Source organism: Trematomus bernacchii, unplaced genomic scaffold (genome assembly GCF_902827165.1).
Source record: "Trematomus bernacchii unplaced genomic scaffold, fTreBer1.1, whole genome shotgun sequence".
NCBI classification, from domain to species: domain Eukaryota; kingdom Metazoa; phylum Chordata; class Actinopteri; order Perciformes; family Nototheniidae; genus Trematomus; species Trematomus bernacchii.
Genome location: NW_022988043.1, coordinates 3,430,348 through 3,446,003, shown reverse-complemented (window position 1 = coordinate 3,446,003; position 15,656 = coordinate 3,430,348). Strand labels below are relative to the sequence as shown.

General features: G+C 40.6%; 1 protein-coding gene and 1 long non-coding RNA gene across 2 annotated transcripts in view; one reads left to right on the top strand and one right to left on the bottom strand.

Moving 5' to 3' along the window:
• LOC117472619 overlaps nucleotides 1-9,329 on the top strand; it is a 44,296-nt gene extending 34,967 nt beyond the window's left edge. The window contains exons 2-3 of the long non-coding RNA XR_004554945.1: nucleotides 7,882-8,194; nucleotides 9,237-9,329. This is a non-coding gene — a long non-coding RNA (uncharacterized LOC117472619). The remainder of the gene's footprint in view (nucleotides 1-7,881; nucleotides 8,195-9,236) is intronic.
• The window catches only part of hmcn2 (hemicentin 2), a 49,612-nt gene continuing 39,325 nt past the window's right edge, over nucleotides 5,370-15,656 (bottom strand). Inside the window, exons 69-81 of the mRNA XM_034117915.1 lie at nucleotides 14,835-14,972; nucleotides 10,852-10,973; nucleotides 10,497-10,737; nucleotides 10,337-10,396; nucleotides 10,123-10,242; nucleotides 9,861-9,995; nucleotides 9,525-9,644; nucleotides 8,900-9,025; nucleotides 8,229-8,357; nucleotides 7,853-8,146; nucleotides 7,632-7,751; nucleotides 7,010-7,136; nucleotides 5,370-6,925 (exon numbers count right to left, since the gene is read on the bottom strand). Coding sequence (XP_033973806.1) covers nucleotides 6,547-6,925; nucleotides 7,010-7,136; nucleotides 7,632-7,751; nucleotides 7,853-8,146; nucleotides 8,229-8,357; nucleotides 8,900-9,025; nucleotides 9,525-9,644; nucleotides 9,861-9,995; nucleotides 10,123-10,242; nucleotides 10,337-10,396; nucleotides 10,497-10,737; nucleotides 10,852-10,973; nucleotides 14,835-14,972 — 2,111 coding nt within the window. The 3' untranslated portion in view covers nucleotides 5,370-6,546. The remainder of the gene's footprint in view (nucleotides 6,926-7,009; nucleotides 7,137-7,631; nucleotides 7,752-7,852; nucleotides 8,147-8,228; nucleotides 8,358-8,899; nucleotides 9,026-9,524; nucleotides 9,645-9,860; nucleotides 9,996-10,122; nucleotides 10,243-10,336; nucleotides 10,397-10,496; nucleotides 10,738-10,851; nucleotides 10,974-14,834; nucleotides 14,973-15,656) is intronic.

The window sequence follows — 15,656 nt, the reverse complement described above, 5'->3', positions numbered from 1 at the left end:
GGAAAGAATCTATAAACATATGGCAAACGTGTTACTTATTTACACATCTAATGGACATGGGGCATTAGCTTTCATTTGGTGAGGCATTTCAGGCCAGGTCCAATATTCACTTTTCCTTTTAGCTGTTTTTGCTCTCCAGCACCTCCTCAGGGATACATCTGGCTCTTTAGCTGCTAAGTGCTCCACTGTGTTGTTTGGTGCAGAGCAGGTCGGTACACGATTTGTTCACGATTGTTGGATGGTGATCTGACACTTGCTTTAATGTTATTATGTTTATTTCTGAAGGGGCATGTAATGCAAGACACATCATTTTGAGCCAATGGACAATAATGTGTTATACTTTTTACTTGGTTTTAAAACCTTTTTCTGTTGAGAGAAGCTGCTTGCTACTGCTGAATGAGAGCAGTGGGGGCAACGTAATTATTGATTAAAGTAGCTTTAACTGTTTTTATAGTTCCTTGAGCATCAAGTTTCAGTTTTCAGTGTGCATACTAGTTAGATGATATCTCAGGAACACCTGAAGTGAACTTCTTTACATTTGGACAAAACATGCCTTTGGACGTAAGGAGGAACTGATTGTATTTTGATGGTCGAATGTCGAGGTCACTGTTTCCAGAAAACGGTATGGCCATAATTCAAGAATTCATTTATGCTTAATATTAAAATTTTACACAGAAATCTAAAAGGATAAAGTGATGACATTTTGGACAGAACTTACTAAACTGGTTGGCAAGGAAAAAAAACATGTGGTAGTTTGATGCTTATAAAATAGTTGTTATCCATTTGAGCCTGGAAAGTAATATTGCTTGGAAAATGTGTGAGAGGAACAAGAAAATCTGGCGCCGGCAGTCGTGCTGTAATGCCTGGGCAGATCGACCCCAAAACGGTAGCTTTGAGACTCCGTGTGGAATGCAACCAAAGAACTGTGCAGGCTATTTCTTTTTCAGCACGAGGTGGTCTTTTTTTTACTTCTTTCCATCCGTAGCTACAACATTTTAGGATTTGATACTAGACCTCTCCCCCTTACGCTGTCCCAGGGAGTTATGGTAGGAAGCGGGGCTTGACTGGCGGTTAGGGAAGCAGGATGGATGGAACTACTGTGGTAAGCGTTTGTGGCGATGAAGTCAGCGTCTGGCCCACATTAAAAGTCAAGCAGGCGAAGGCACTCACACAACAGCTCCACTACCGCCAACATGTTTAGAACACATGAAAGTGTTTTCCTAGATACTGTCAGGCTGGTGTCTTTCTGCATTTCCTGAAAGCAATTCATATTGGGATGGCATTGTGGGTGGTTGGCAGAGCGTGATTGTCCCATCAACATTTAGAGATGATATCATTGGTTGCAGACTGTGCAGACATATGCCATATGAAGTCTTATACAGGCCTGTTAAAGGTAAACACTGGTCCAAAACTCATTGATGTTCTTGGCAAGCTGCTCCCTGACGTGTGCAGGAAATAACGTCAGGCTGGCTGAAAAGAATGATGTTAAGGAGGATACCACACAGTGAGCTTGTTTTTATTGCTCTGTCGAGAGAGATGATAGCGCTGATTCATTTATTAAAGCAGTATTTCATATTTGTAATGCAAATCTCTATGAGCTCACGCATACTCTGACACTTCTAACCCTCAAAGAAAGCCTCCACAACATAATGATAAGTCAGATCAAATATTGCAACACAGAAGACAAAGAGTATAAAGTTTGTGCACAATCTCACTTTTTAACACACAATTTAAAGTGAAATATCGTTTGTGTGCAAGGTCTGCATTATTTCCATAGCTTTTTTTTAACTGGCCTATGTATATATGTATATTTGACCGCTGCCATGGCGACGAGTAAATATTACCACCCCTTCCTTTTCATCTCACACGTTTTTTTCCAGCAGGGCAAAGGGTAATGATCTGGGTAAGAATGTGCTGCATACATATGTTGATTATCACGTTTACTAGCGGTGCAACCATATGAAGCGTGAAACTTAATATGTCATCTGGAAAATATACTTCAGTTTCATACATTTGTTTCCACACTTGAGACCTATGTTGATGAAATGTGCTAAGCAAAGTTGTATTAATGGTTTTTAGAACATGTTGCCAACATCTTAATATTCATACCCAAATCAATGTAGTGTGCAGCCTGATTGCATTTGAATCTTTGGCATTAGGCAACCCTTATAGGTGGGGCAGAGGACTTTTAAAGAAGTTGGACTGCTCATTTCTCCTTAATGGGACAGCCAGTCTAATAAATACTAAAAGCTCACTTCTGAAGTTGAAACTGATATTTCTAACAATGTGGCGATGAAGTAAAACACAGACAAACGATCATGCCAACACAGGTGCAGTTATTATTTTGTGTAACACTGTCTGAAGCTTTACTTTTGACACGGCTCATTGACTCTGTAAAGCCCTCTGCATCCTCCCCTTTATTTTTTTCTGATAGTTCTCAGTCACCACATCATAGTATTACTCAATCTCCCCACACTTAGTTACAGACAGCGTTTGGACAGCCTGAAGCTGGGGCATTACTCATGATCATTACTGGTTTGGATTCCCCAAAAAGTGTTTGTGTCAGCCTTTTTCAGTGACAACCCTTCGTGCAATGTCAAAGAAACATTTCTGGGAAATTTAATCCAACTTCTGAGTATTGTTTTGTCATGTTCATCTTGTTATTATATCTCTGCTCTTTGACGGCAGATATAGGAAAAATGTGGCAATCATTTCAAAAGAAGCCACACAACCAAAATGTAAAACATCTTAGCAAACCAATGCATTTAAACTTCCGACAAACATTTGGTTTCTGACCACCTGACAAATTCAATATGTAAGTTCAATATTTATGTATGGCTCTTTACAGTAGCAGCTAAATACTTAACGTTCTGCAGTCAGTCGCTAACTTTGTCTGACATGGTGCTCGTAAGGTAATGTGCAGTTTGTTTATCAGAGCATTGTGCTACTGAAAGCAGCTCCATGCATCTGGATACAATGCTGGTGAGAGCTGTGAGACTGGTAAAGTTTCCATACAACTGCTGAAAGGTGCTAAACCACACTCTTCTTCACCATATGCTTAACTTTCCATTTTACTCATCTCACTAATTCTGCATGTAAAAAAGGTTTTTAATGTTGTGATGCTGTGAAAGAAAACGTTGTTGTCAATGAATGCTTGATTTGGCATATAAAGAGGCAAATTAGATCTCAGGCAGAAACTAGGGTGACTATAACCCAAATAATTATTTAGTTTGAAGGTTTCATTTGGAAATAATAGTTACACTATGAGCTCCATTGCTTATACTTACTACTAATGGGCAGCAGACTTGTGCTCATTAGTGAATGGAGCACAGTTAGTCCCCACTTCTCCTGACTGTGTAAAGCAGTAGGGGTGATGTTACTGGAAGCCATCTCTCTGCCTTAAGCATTCATTTCCACTAATACTTGTGTTTTATTGAGAGGGAAAGGCCTCCAGTCTGCCTCACAGTGAACTAACATGTGTTACAGGGAATTTGTGAAGCTTTATGAAACCTTAATGAATGTCTTGCTTCCAGTTTGGTGTGCATTCCTGCTGTTTCTTTCAGTCATGCTTGTTACTTTTTCCTTTTTTAATCCCATGTTCGATATACATGTATCAGTAAAGGTTATATTGGTTTTGCTGCTTTAGTTATTGCCCATGGTTCTGATATAAATCAAAGACTTGGCTCATATTGTTTTAGCTAGTTTTACATATACCAAAGTCAGAAATTATTACGCTTAAAGGTAGGGTAGGTAATTTTGGAGAAACCAGCTCGAGTGTGCTAGAATTTGAAAATACATGGCCGGAAGAAATCTGCTACTTCCTTACAGAGCCCCTCCTCCAACACACACAAATGCGCACATGACCAATGAGGGCACGAGATAAGTTTGTGCACAGATGGAAGGCTGACAGGCAGGTAGGCCATCCAGTTATTTTAGCCGGGCCGGCTAAAATGATTGGTCGTACTTTTTACAGTACTACGGCTTCCACAGATGACATTTCTTTATGGATTTGTTGTCAAAGCACTTAAGATATTCATTGCTATCGGGATGTTAAGAGCATTCCATGGAATATAACAAAAAGTGTATCTCGAGCCGGTTTCTCAAACTTACCTACCCCAGCTTTAATGGCTCTTTGTTTAGAAACACAGTTATTAGAAAGTAGTTTTCCCTGTTTATCCACTTAAATGGAAAATTATGGACCAGTTTGTTGTTTGATTTACATTTTTGAAAGTGAGACCCAAGTTGGCTGACTATTATAAAATCTAGCAGTGACGTGTATTAAAGCCACACGCAGTATACTGTATCAATTGTTCTTTCACAATCACTTGTTATTCCTATCATCCGGGCTAAGCTAATGACCACATCACAGAAACTTCAAAAATGAAAACAACCGCAGGCCACCTCTCCCCCCCCACACACACACAGCGCTGAAGCATCAACAAACACACCCCCTCATCTTAGCTCAGGTCAGCTTTCCCTGACCCTCTCTATTAGTCATTTCAGGGAAAGAAACAGGGGAAAAATAAAACATCTGAATTGCAGATTGTAAACTGTAGAAGCACTACAAAAACAGATTCAAAGATAACCTAATCCCATATAACTGTGAACAGTTTTGTCAGGTAACCACGAGTGTATCCATAAGTGGAGTAATGTTCAAATTCCCTCGTGTAGGGATACATTTTCTCAGTGTTGTCAGTTATTACAAACAGCAGCTCAACATATGACAGTGATGACAGCTAAGAGAGCAACAATACACCCCGAGCACTGAGGGCCCCCGACTGTCAGCTTCAACACTTTGAGAACAGTCCAAGCGCTGCTCCATCTACTGAGCAGCTGAGGTATTACCTGAAGACCATTCACTACAGATGTTTCCAAAGGGAACACAAGTCAATGAGTAATACCACTTCCTGGAGGATAAGTGTTAAATATTATTGATTTAAAGGACCAGAAGTCAATCCTCTCAACATTGAGGTTGGGCAGTATTTGAATGTGATTTGTGGGGAAAGAAATGTGTCAACCACAATAGATTTTGCATATTTTCCTATATGCAGATTAGTAATTGCACAACTGTATTCCTCAGAACAGTCATTGCAGGGTATGAAAGCAATTATTTTAGGTTAACTGAAGGTTTGGGTCCGAGTCATGATCTAAATGCCAGATCGTCGTCTGTTCTCAGGGCTAACACGTCATTCTTTACTGTTGTGGCCAAATGGCTTTTCCTGAGTAGGTTGTGCGTATGCTCAACTCTTGGTTTATACATGTTTGTAGTAATGTAGTTTGTCAGCTGCAATATGCTGTTTATACAATGTTAGTCTACAATCTACAATGGGATATAACCAAGACTGACCGAGTAATAACAGACAATAACAAAAGTTTTATCCATTTTATTTCTACAAATATTTGACACTCATTTACAGCAACAGGGAAATGTGTGTTTACTCTACACGAGTAGTAACATTTACTGCAAATGTGGGCATTTTGTTTTTTGGGTAACTCAGATTTGTACATTGCTGGCACATGTTTGAATACTGATCAACGTGTATTTTAAATGTTGAAATGACAACTGAAATGTCATGTAGTTGTGCCATATGTATGTATCTAATTCCACAATGCAGAAACTGTAAGTGCATTTCAACTCTGTGGTCAGTATTTCAATGTAAAAAAGTACATTCAGATTAGCACCTTTGAAATATTTCACATAATTAAAATGTTATAAAAGAGTACAAAAACACATGCGATAAATGAAACAATGTTGCAAGCTAGATGGCTACAATCCACAAGACACTGTTCAAATGTGCCATTAAAGGTTTAATGCTAGAAAGGGTTTGCGTCGATCCTTAAAAAGCATTTAATTAATTTATCTAAAAATAAGGCCTTAGTTGGTAATTAAATGTCTATCTTTCAAAAGTCTTAAAAATGCTAAGGCATGAGATGTAGGATTTAATGACATTGCAATAAAACATGTGTTTGGGTAATTGTTGTATTAAAAAAAGATATTACATCTGACTTCCCGAAGTGATGTGTTTTAATGACTGAAATAAATTAAAATAGGGGGAAGGACTTTTTGTGGGCTGCAAACATATATGTGTGCCAGAATAAACATTGTAAAGTAAACAGTAAATACAAATTCCTGATGGATACTAAATACTTCAGTGCTTGGTTGACATTACATCTTTTTAAAACATGCTGCATTTTCAGATATTCCAATACTCCCCCAAAATAGGGCATAAAGTGAATAAATGAACAAAATATTTTGCTCATCCAGCATGTCAATTCAAATTTCTTCAACAGGGTTCTGCTCTATAAATAATTTGACAGAGCCAAGTGAACACTTAAAAACGGAGACCGGTCTTTTTCTCTTACAGGACCTTTTCAACTGTGACATTTCAGTCACAGATGAGGGTACACATCCTCCTTCTCTAATATGTTAGAGCCTCTTCATGGCCTTATGTGTCCGAGGCACTTGGTTTTGGGGGAATTGCCTTGTGGGTAAGAGGCTTCCAGAGGCCACAGGGAGGCAGAGTCATCTTTAAAGCAGCACGGGGCTCAGTAGGGGTACGTGGAGATGGAGATGTAGATGATGAAGATGCTCTGGTAGGAAATGCGGCCTTGCAGGGAGATGGTGGTGGCTTGCACCTTGAGGCGCACTAGACCCGGTCCGTTCAGAGCCCGCAGGGTGAAGATGATCCCCCGGCCCGCCTTGTCTCTGATGCCAAACACACGGCCCATCACACCTGTCACTGACTCCTGCTCAAGTACCGTGAAAGATGTACGGTCCTGCAGGACGCCTGACTCAGAGAAAGCCGACAGTCGTACGACGTTGTGATTGGCTCGAATACCGGAGGGGAGAGTGAGCAGCTTGTACTGCAGAATCAGAGTGGAGCCTCCTGCGGCGCAGTCCAGAGAGCAGGGCCTGTAGCACGTCCTGTACAGGTCAACAGCAAAGAGGAAAGTGTCACATAAGAATCAAAACATTTGATAAACAACGTAAGCATGTCATGCAATTTACCCGGGGCTCCGTCCACTCTGGTAGGACGCAGGGCAGGGTGTGTCCAGGCACTGGTATCCTCCTCGGGTGTTGAAACACATCTGATTGTGTCCGCATTTGATGCCTTGTTCTACACATTCATCGATGTCTAGAAGTAGAGGAGGGGATTAGCTGTCATCATTTATATCTTAAATGGACTGCATTATATAGTGCTTTAAACACTGATGGCAGAGGCTGTGAACAAAGGTGCCACATGCTGCTCCTCAAGAGAAATACACATTGTTGGCAATGCCATGGGGAGCAATTTGGGGTTCAGTATCTTATTCAAATATTTTTATTGAGAAGAAGCATACAAGTGTAAGCAGTAGTATATATTCTTTGGGGTGGAAATCAAGCTTCCCTTTTTCCAACATAGAAGACAAACATAACAGCCAGCAAGAAATAATAAGGAAGAAAAAACATAGCATGACAGGAATAGCATGATTAATGCCAGGGTTCAGTATCTTGGTCAAGGACACTTTGACATGTTGACTGACCACAGGGGCCTTGGGATCAAACCACTAACTTTCCAATTGGTGGACATCCTGCCTTCTGAGCCACCCTTAAAGGTAGCAAGAAGGTTACAGTTGAATAAAACTCTTACCTTTACAGCTCTTGCCATTGGGTAAGAGCTGGTAACCATGGGGACACATGCACTGGAAGCTGCCGATGGTGTTTCGACACTCGTGTTGACATGGCTTTCTGAGCAGACACTCATCTACATCTGTACAGAGAATAATGTGAAGTGCGACAATCAAGAAGTTGTAATATGTTATTTTAAAGTGTTATTGAATGCTGCATTTGATCATTTTTAAGCACACTCACCAACACATGTGCCGTCCCTGTTGCTGTAGCCCACGGGACAGCTCTGCCTGGTGATGCGAGACACTCCGTGGGTTCGGGAGAGGATCGGCCTGCCGAGAGACGACACCAGCTGTGGGCGGAGCCTCGCCCTGACCCTGGTGCCGTTGGTGAAGGTCTGCCTCCTCTCCAGCCCCGCACAGGAGCGCCCGTCTCCAAGCAGCACAGTACCCAGAGGGCACTGGCACCTGAAGCTGCCAGGCACATTACGGCACTGGAAGGCACAGGGGTTTGGCGTCTGCTGGCACTCATCAACGTCTGAAAGGAAGAACAAGGCTCATATTATTCTGTGTGTGTGAGTCAATGGTGAGTAATAAAACAGACACAGCAGATGTCATACCTAGACATGGCATGCCTACTCCCTGGGATCGGTAACCTCTGGGACAAACACAACCATAACCTCCGACTGTGTTCTGACAGATCTGAGTGTAGCGACACATGTGACTTCCATCCTGGCACTCGTCAACATCTGAAAAACAGGCAATATATCAGCGCAATTCTCAGAATTACATTTGCACATCCTTTGATTATTCTGACATGCACAGTTTTGAATATATCCCATGATTAATGATGACTCATAAACTGTGTTGCATCCTGTTATAAAGAGGATCTTTGTGTCTTTACTCAAAGGCTTTTTATGAGTAACAATTAAGAGACTTAAGAGACTAAAAAACGCTTTTGCTTTCTTCATGAAGGACATGCAGCGACCTCTTGTTGTGTTAACCCCTAAAGCAATCCTGTAAAATCTGACCTGGTGTTACACAACATACAATGAAGTGTGGAGGTCTGCAGAATCTGTCAATACTCTATCACCAGCAGTTATGTTGGCTTCCATTGATTGTACTTTTGCCAACAAGATCACATTATTTGACCCGCTGTTCATACTCCCAATTCATCACAGTTATTTTTCTCCATGAGCTCAGAGCACGAATGAGTTGATGCCGTGTCACTGAACTGAAGAAAACATGCTACATTTAGAAATATCAAAGATCAAATATAATTGCCACTGACCCATGCAGGCTCCATTTTCTGATTTGGTCATGCCAGCTGGGCAGCTGTCGAAACACTGGTATCCTCCCTCTGTGTTACGGCACTCCTTGTTACCCGGACAAACATTTCTCATGCACTCATTGATGTCTGTAAAAAAGCAACCATTACAATAGATCCGTTAGTCATCATATTAAAACCTGACTTTATTAAGTAGGGCTCTCACAATATCAGATTTTCACTACACAATTGTCAAGGACAAAAGGATTCAGGTTGCATTGCGATACCTAGAGAACATTTGAAATGCCATTATGATCGAGCCAAATTCATGATTTTTGTGTATGTTTTGTTTCTTTGCTAGGAAATGAACTACAGTTAGAATACAAGTGTAAGGAGAGAGTCTGAAATGATAACTGTCCATCCCTGGAGGCTCCAAAATAAAAAAATGTTTTGTCTACTGTAGTTATTTGTATATATACTGCATTGATATCATAATTTGTGGACTATTAACACTGCATCAGATTTTTATTTTAAACGTGGTTAATGTCCATAACGGTATATCCCAACAGCCCTACTTTACACTTCTTAATTCCCATGACTTTCTAAGCTGTCGATAACTTCGAACTCCCACTGAGTTAATACCACTGACCAATGCAGCGATGTCCTGACAGCTGGTATCCTTGGTGACAGATGCAGCGGAAGGAGCCCAGAGTGTTGAGACACTGATGCTGGCACGGGGAGAGAGAAGACTCCTGGCACTCATCCACATCTGAAACACACAATCGACACATCTGGCTTTATACATCTACTGCCCACACCAGTATACTGTATGTATAAACTGTATGGTAAGCGATGATAGTTTTCCGAGGGAATTATTGCAGAAACAAATATAAGTGGATTAAACAAAGAGAGGAAGCATGCACAACTACAGTAGGGGATAAGTTGTTCTGAAATGTTGTGCAGACAGTGATTAGCAGTGACTTGCCTTCACAGCTGGTTCCTGTGATGCTCGGCTTAAATCCTGGTCCGCACTTGGCCTGGCAGCGATATGTGCCCACTGTGTTGACACACTGCTGGTTGTAGTGGCACATGTGTGAGCCCTGGGAACACTCATCAATATCTGGTATAAAGTGAAACATAAGTTAGTGCTGAGGAGAACATTAATATGATTATTTTTTATTTGCTTAACTAGGATATTAGCAATTCTAATCTGGTAATTAATCACTAAACTTGTTTTTTTGTCTTACCCTGGCACGTGTTGGTCTCTGTGGAGATGGTGAAGCCGGAAGGACAGGAACAGGAGAATCCTCCCATGATGTTGTTACATGAGTGAGAGCAGGGGGACTGGAGATCACACTCATCTTCATCTAATAAGGACAAATTGAATCATTAAAAGAAACAGGGACAGGGACATATGTTCAAGATAAAGCAGGTTTAAAAAAAGAGAAGAAAACAGCATACCAGCACAGTAGGAGGCCGTGTCGAGAGTGAAACCTTTAGGGCATGTGTCTTCAAACCCGTCTGCAAACAGAAAAGTTTGGTTCACAGATGTTTTATTCAGATCCAGTATTTCATGTAATGTAAAGATAGGTTTTAAATCAATGTAATTTCCCCCTCTGACCTGGTGTGAGAAGGCTGGCAGTGATGTGGAAGTCCAGAGAGAGAGTAAACATGTTGTAGACGCTGTTGGTCCCGGAGACCTTGAGCAGCTGGAGCAGAGGGCCCTGGCGCTCCTCCTGGCCCTCATAAATAATGGTGTGATTGCAGCGCAGCACCATGGGCTTTCCTGCTCTCTGGTGGGTCTGCGATGACCACGAGTACAGCTGCCCCTGGCCCGTCTGCAAATATGACTCATCGAACTCCTGCGGGACACAAAAGAAATACGGTGAGGGAAATGGAAGAGGGTATATCAACAAATTCTCTAGTGAGATGTTTGAGAACTGTAAATAAATACCATAATGACAACAGTGACTCACTTGTAGGCTCAGATGAGATGATGTTAATGAAGGAGGCACAAATCCATTAATTACGATGTCGATTAGTAAAACTCCCTCAGAATCCACACCTCTGGCAACATGGGTCAAACGAAGGACTTCCCCTGTTTGAAGGGATTCAAAAACAGTCAAATGACAACTCATTTACAAACACAGGAGAGCATGGTGAAACAGTTTAGATGTAATGGCCTTGATGTGTAAACTCAGGAATGTCAGAGGAAGTGAGTGGCACCATCTGCTGGTTGTTGTTTAAACTACAAAATAACATTTGAGGGCATCTGGTCGCAGATAAAAAGTAAGCATTAATGCGTAGGATATACATCAACAAAGCCTGCATCATTTTGAATCTAATCGAAACAGATGGGTTTAGAAATTGGCCATGCTACTTAAAAAAAAATATATACATTACCATAAAGATAACAACTACTAAACTGTACAACAAATCACCTCTGGCCGGGAAGAGAACTCTGCTCCACAGCCTCTCTCAACCTGTTAAGCCCTGAGCCTGTTTTTCAGGTCTCAGGCTCGAAAATGACATTCCCAGAACAAATGACTATACAGTATCTTCCCTTTTAAAAGGGGTAAATGCATAATCTTTTTTCTCAAAGCAATGATAAACCTGTGAGTTGGATGTAGAAAAGTCAGAATCAATATAGATGCTTTTTATTTTAAAGAAAATTCAGATTGAACATAGTAAAAAAATGTAAATTATAGTGTCTGTCCAAATTTTCTTTTTTACTTATAGTGAAAACCACCCTTGAATGATGGGATAGTAGACTAAAAGCTTTAGGAATCCAGACTATAACATATAAGTACCCTGTATCAAGATTGATGCAAAACAAGTGACATTTGACCTTTTTAGAGAGATTTAGGTTGGGGTCGGATAATCCAAAAATCAGCTTCTAACGTCTAACCCTATCGTCTATTCCTTGACCTCTGAGTGAAGCGTCATGGGGTTAAGGGATAGTGGATAGGAGAATTCAAAAGGACTTAGGAGAAGAGACTGCAGTACTTTAGAGAATCCGACTGCACTTTCACTATCCGACGTGTTTATGATGCGCCAGCGGAGGTCATAAATGTGCGTCTGCTGCTGTGGGGAAACTATGGAGACTACAGTTTTCTATACAGCGGACTACAACATGGATGTTTAATAAGAACGAGGGACTACTGTAAACTCATCTAGAGACTCTGCACCGTGCTCTGATGCTGTTGTTTTATGCTTTATGAACGTGGACAACAGAGAAACATAAATTCTTCATGACCAAAGTTGGAATTGAAATAAAAAAGGAAAGTGAAACTTATGCTCATCACCCTCTCCCTCCGGTCCACATTAATACAAATGATCCCAATACGTATGATTGTATGAACTATGAAAATATCTTAAAATCAATACAAATGTATTTATTATAAACGTTAGTCCTTAACATCTATCACTGTGTATATCACCATTCAAACATCTTTTAAAAGTTGAACAAACCCCACACAGCTCAGTAAAGACTGTGAAATGTTGACTTTATTTGATCATTTCAGTAAAAACTAACGTTCATATTTCTCTTTTGGATTATAATACTGATGAACGTTCAAAACAAAGCACTTTGGTAAGTTACCACATATGTTTTAAAATGCTTAATAAGCACCGTAACTTTCATGATATCATTTACATGTATCGGTCATAATCGGTTGTTTCCGTGAACGGCCGACTGTTGTGTGACGGCAAATGCTGCGGCTGCAAGGCATTGTGGGGCATCATTTTCTCCTCTCCTTTCATAAAGGGAGGTCCAGTGGTTCCTAAGCTAAAGGACGTTATAAAGGAAGTTTGAAACCTCCTTTCCTATCTAGAGAATTCGAACGGCTCTTATCATGGACTATTCGACTTCAGCCTTAGAAAAAAACCCCCACTTCTGGGGTCATTTGGGTGCATTTTCCATATCTCTGGCCCCCCTCGTTCGATGTTGATGATTGACACCTCTTTTTAAACGTTAGAGCCAATAGAATCGAGGGGAAGTTCCTAAAATCCATCTAAACATTACCCATTGGTGAATGAGTGCTGCGCAGCCAGAATGCCCCGGAACCGGAAGCTGCGATACACACATTAGCAGCTAATTTAAATTCTCCGATTTTTACATAAAAATGGAATTATGGATTATCAATAATTTTTTCTAAATGACAGACACATTGGATTAACCTATGGATTAACCTTTAGCCGCGTTTTTATCGTTTTAATGCCATTGAACACGACTTTTGATCAGAAACCAACAGCCAAGGTAAGAGATGTCCCGTGAATGCTCCGTGATGCTACGTGTTGTGATGTCTGTGTTTGCTTCCCCTGTCGCGAATTCTGATCACTCAGTGATGATACCAATACCTATATAATCTGTGGAATCTCAGCTTTAATCGGATATCTTATATGTGCAGTTACGATAAGTAATTTTACCTTGAGTTCTGTGCTAAGTTTTCTTGCATTTCTTCGCTCAGGGCTAATTTAGACGCTTCTTGTGAGACTTGTCCTTTGTTTCGGTAAAAATAGTTCATATCTTCAGTTAGCTGAGTTTCTAACCGTTAAGTGAGTATGACACATTCATAGGTTTTTAAATATTAAGAAGCCCTGAGACACAGTTTCGTGAAAAAACTACCCGCCAGACCCGGATTAGGGTCCTCTCGGGCTTAACAGGACATTTTACGTTCATATTCTATTTAATATTGAATAATCCATTCTTGCACAATAATATCCTGCATTATATTTGTTACTGGAGATTTGTATGTATATATATTAGGGCGTTAATAACACGTTAACGCAAAAAAAATTAACGCCACTAATTATTTTAACGCGATTAACGCATGTGTATTTTTTGTCCTCGGCCACCCCGCCCCGTAGTTTCAGAGCGCATCGAGTTTAAAATACCATCTACAAGCTGATGCTGACAGCCCCGCTCCTGCCGCCCGCTTGTGGCAGACCACACTTCCACGCTCACCGGCAGGCCCGGACTGGCCATCGGGAGGACCGGGAGGGTGTGTGTATGTGTGGCGCGAGCGAGGCACACCTTACGTGTTGTTGTTGTTGTTGTTAGCATCTGGTGCTAGCTAGCTGCGCTAACGGATATAAGGAGCTGTTTCAATGAAAACAGAGGAGCGACATTTCGCCGACAACTGCGCCGAGCACTTGACTTTATGCAGGTAGCCAGACAGTGGGACATTGTACGAAAAGTCAGCACACTCAGCACGGATAGTGCGCACAACATGATTGCAGCGTCCAGGCAGCTCCCGTTCGAGCATATATGCCTTGAGCTGCACATAGCTCCAACGATCCATCACAGTGTCTCCACATACACACACACACACACACACACACACACACACACACACACACACACACACACTTTGTATTGTATTATTGTATGAGAGGTAATGTTCAGAGGTTGTTGTGTTTAATATTCATGAGAATATTTGTCATTGTTCAAATGATAATAAACAAACATATAAAGCATATTTGTCCACTCATATGTTTATAAGAGTATTAAAAACTTGAAAAATATCCCTCTAAGGTACATTTAGAACAGATAAAAAATGTGCGATTAATTTGCGATTAATCGCGATTAACTATGGACAATCATGCGATTAATCGCGATTAGATATTTTAATCGACTTTTAATTCTTTTAACTTTTATATTTTGTAATGCTATTTTATTTCTAATTCTATTTCTGAAATATATTGGACTGTTTATTTCTGTGTCTTAGTTTCTCTTATGCACATTGCCTTGTGCTTTATTATGCTGCTGCAACGCAAACATTTCCCAAATTGGGATCAATAAAGTATCTATCTATCTATCTCTATCTATCTATCTATCTACCAACAGCTATGTACGAATGACAATAAAAGCCTTGAATCTTGAAAAAACTTGAAATTGGCTAACATTTATTATTAAAGTGCATGCTTGTAACAGTGACTATCTATGGGCAGTTCTTACCAGTCTCAAACTCCATCTGAGACTCCTGTCTGAACTGCCCCTCAGTGAAGGAGTAGCCGTTTCTGGCAGCTCCGCTCTGCTGCACAGTGGTCCAATAGATGGGAGCGAACGCAGACACCAGCACCCGCAACAAGGGACCTACAAGGAAACAGAATGAGCTCATGGCATCTTACACAACCACTGAAATACAGAGAGCCCACAGTACACATGCACGAGGACCACATCATAAACATCAGCTCTCCTGATTTCACCTCAAAAAGTGAACAGAACATACTCAGATCAACTTTTCCCTGAAACTGAGGCCATTCATCAACAGAGTAAATGAACAGGATATTTCTTCATGAGAAATTAGTATAAAGAAATCCATTTAAGGTTGCATTTTAAAATCTTAAATCTTACCTTGGTTGGTTATTGGCTAATGGTTAGACAACCCAAACAAATCGTTATGACATCATAAAGTGGCCAAAATCTGATCAGCTCATTTTCAGACAGGTTTTTATATAAATGGATCAGGACAAGAAAGTGAGAGAATCATTTTTCCTGAAACTTTCAGAATCACTTTACACAGAGGGGACACATGTTAATGTATAAAAGACATGAAACAGTGGATTTTGCATAATAGCTGACCTTTAAGCTTGCTACACCCATACTGTGCCATAAACGTTTTGGAGTTTATAATCCACCACATTTTGTTTATACATGTGTTTCCAACCTGGGACTGTTGTTTATACACTATTGTCCAAAGACTGATGTGCAACAATGAGCGCTAAAGTGTTTCAGACACCTTTCTCTCCAGACGTGTGTTATATTGTGCGATCACTC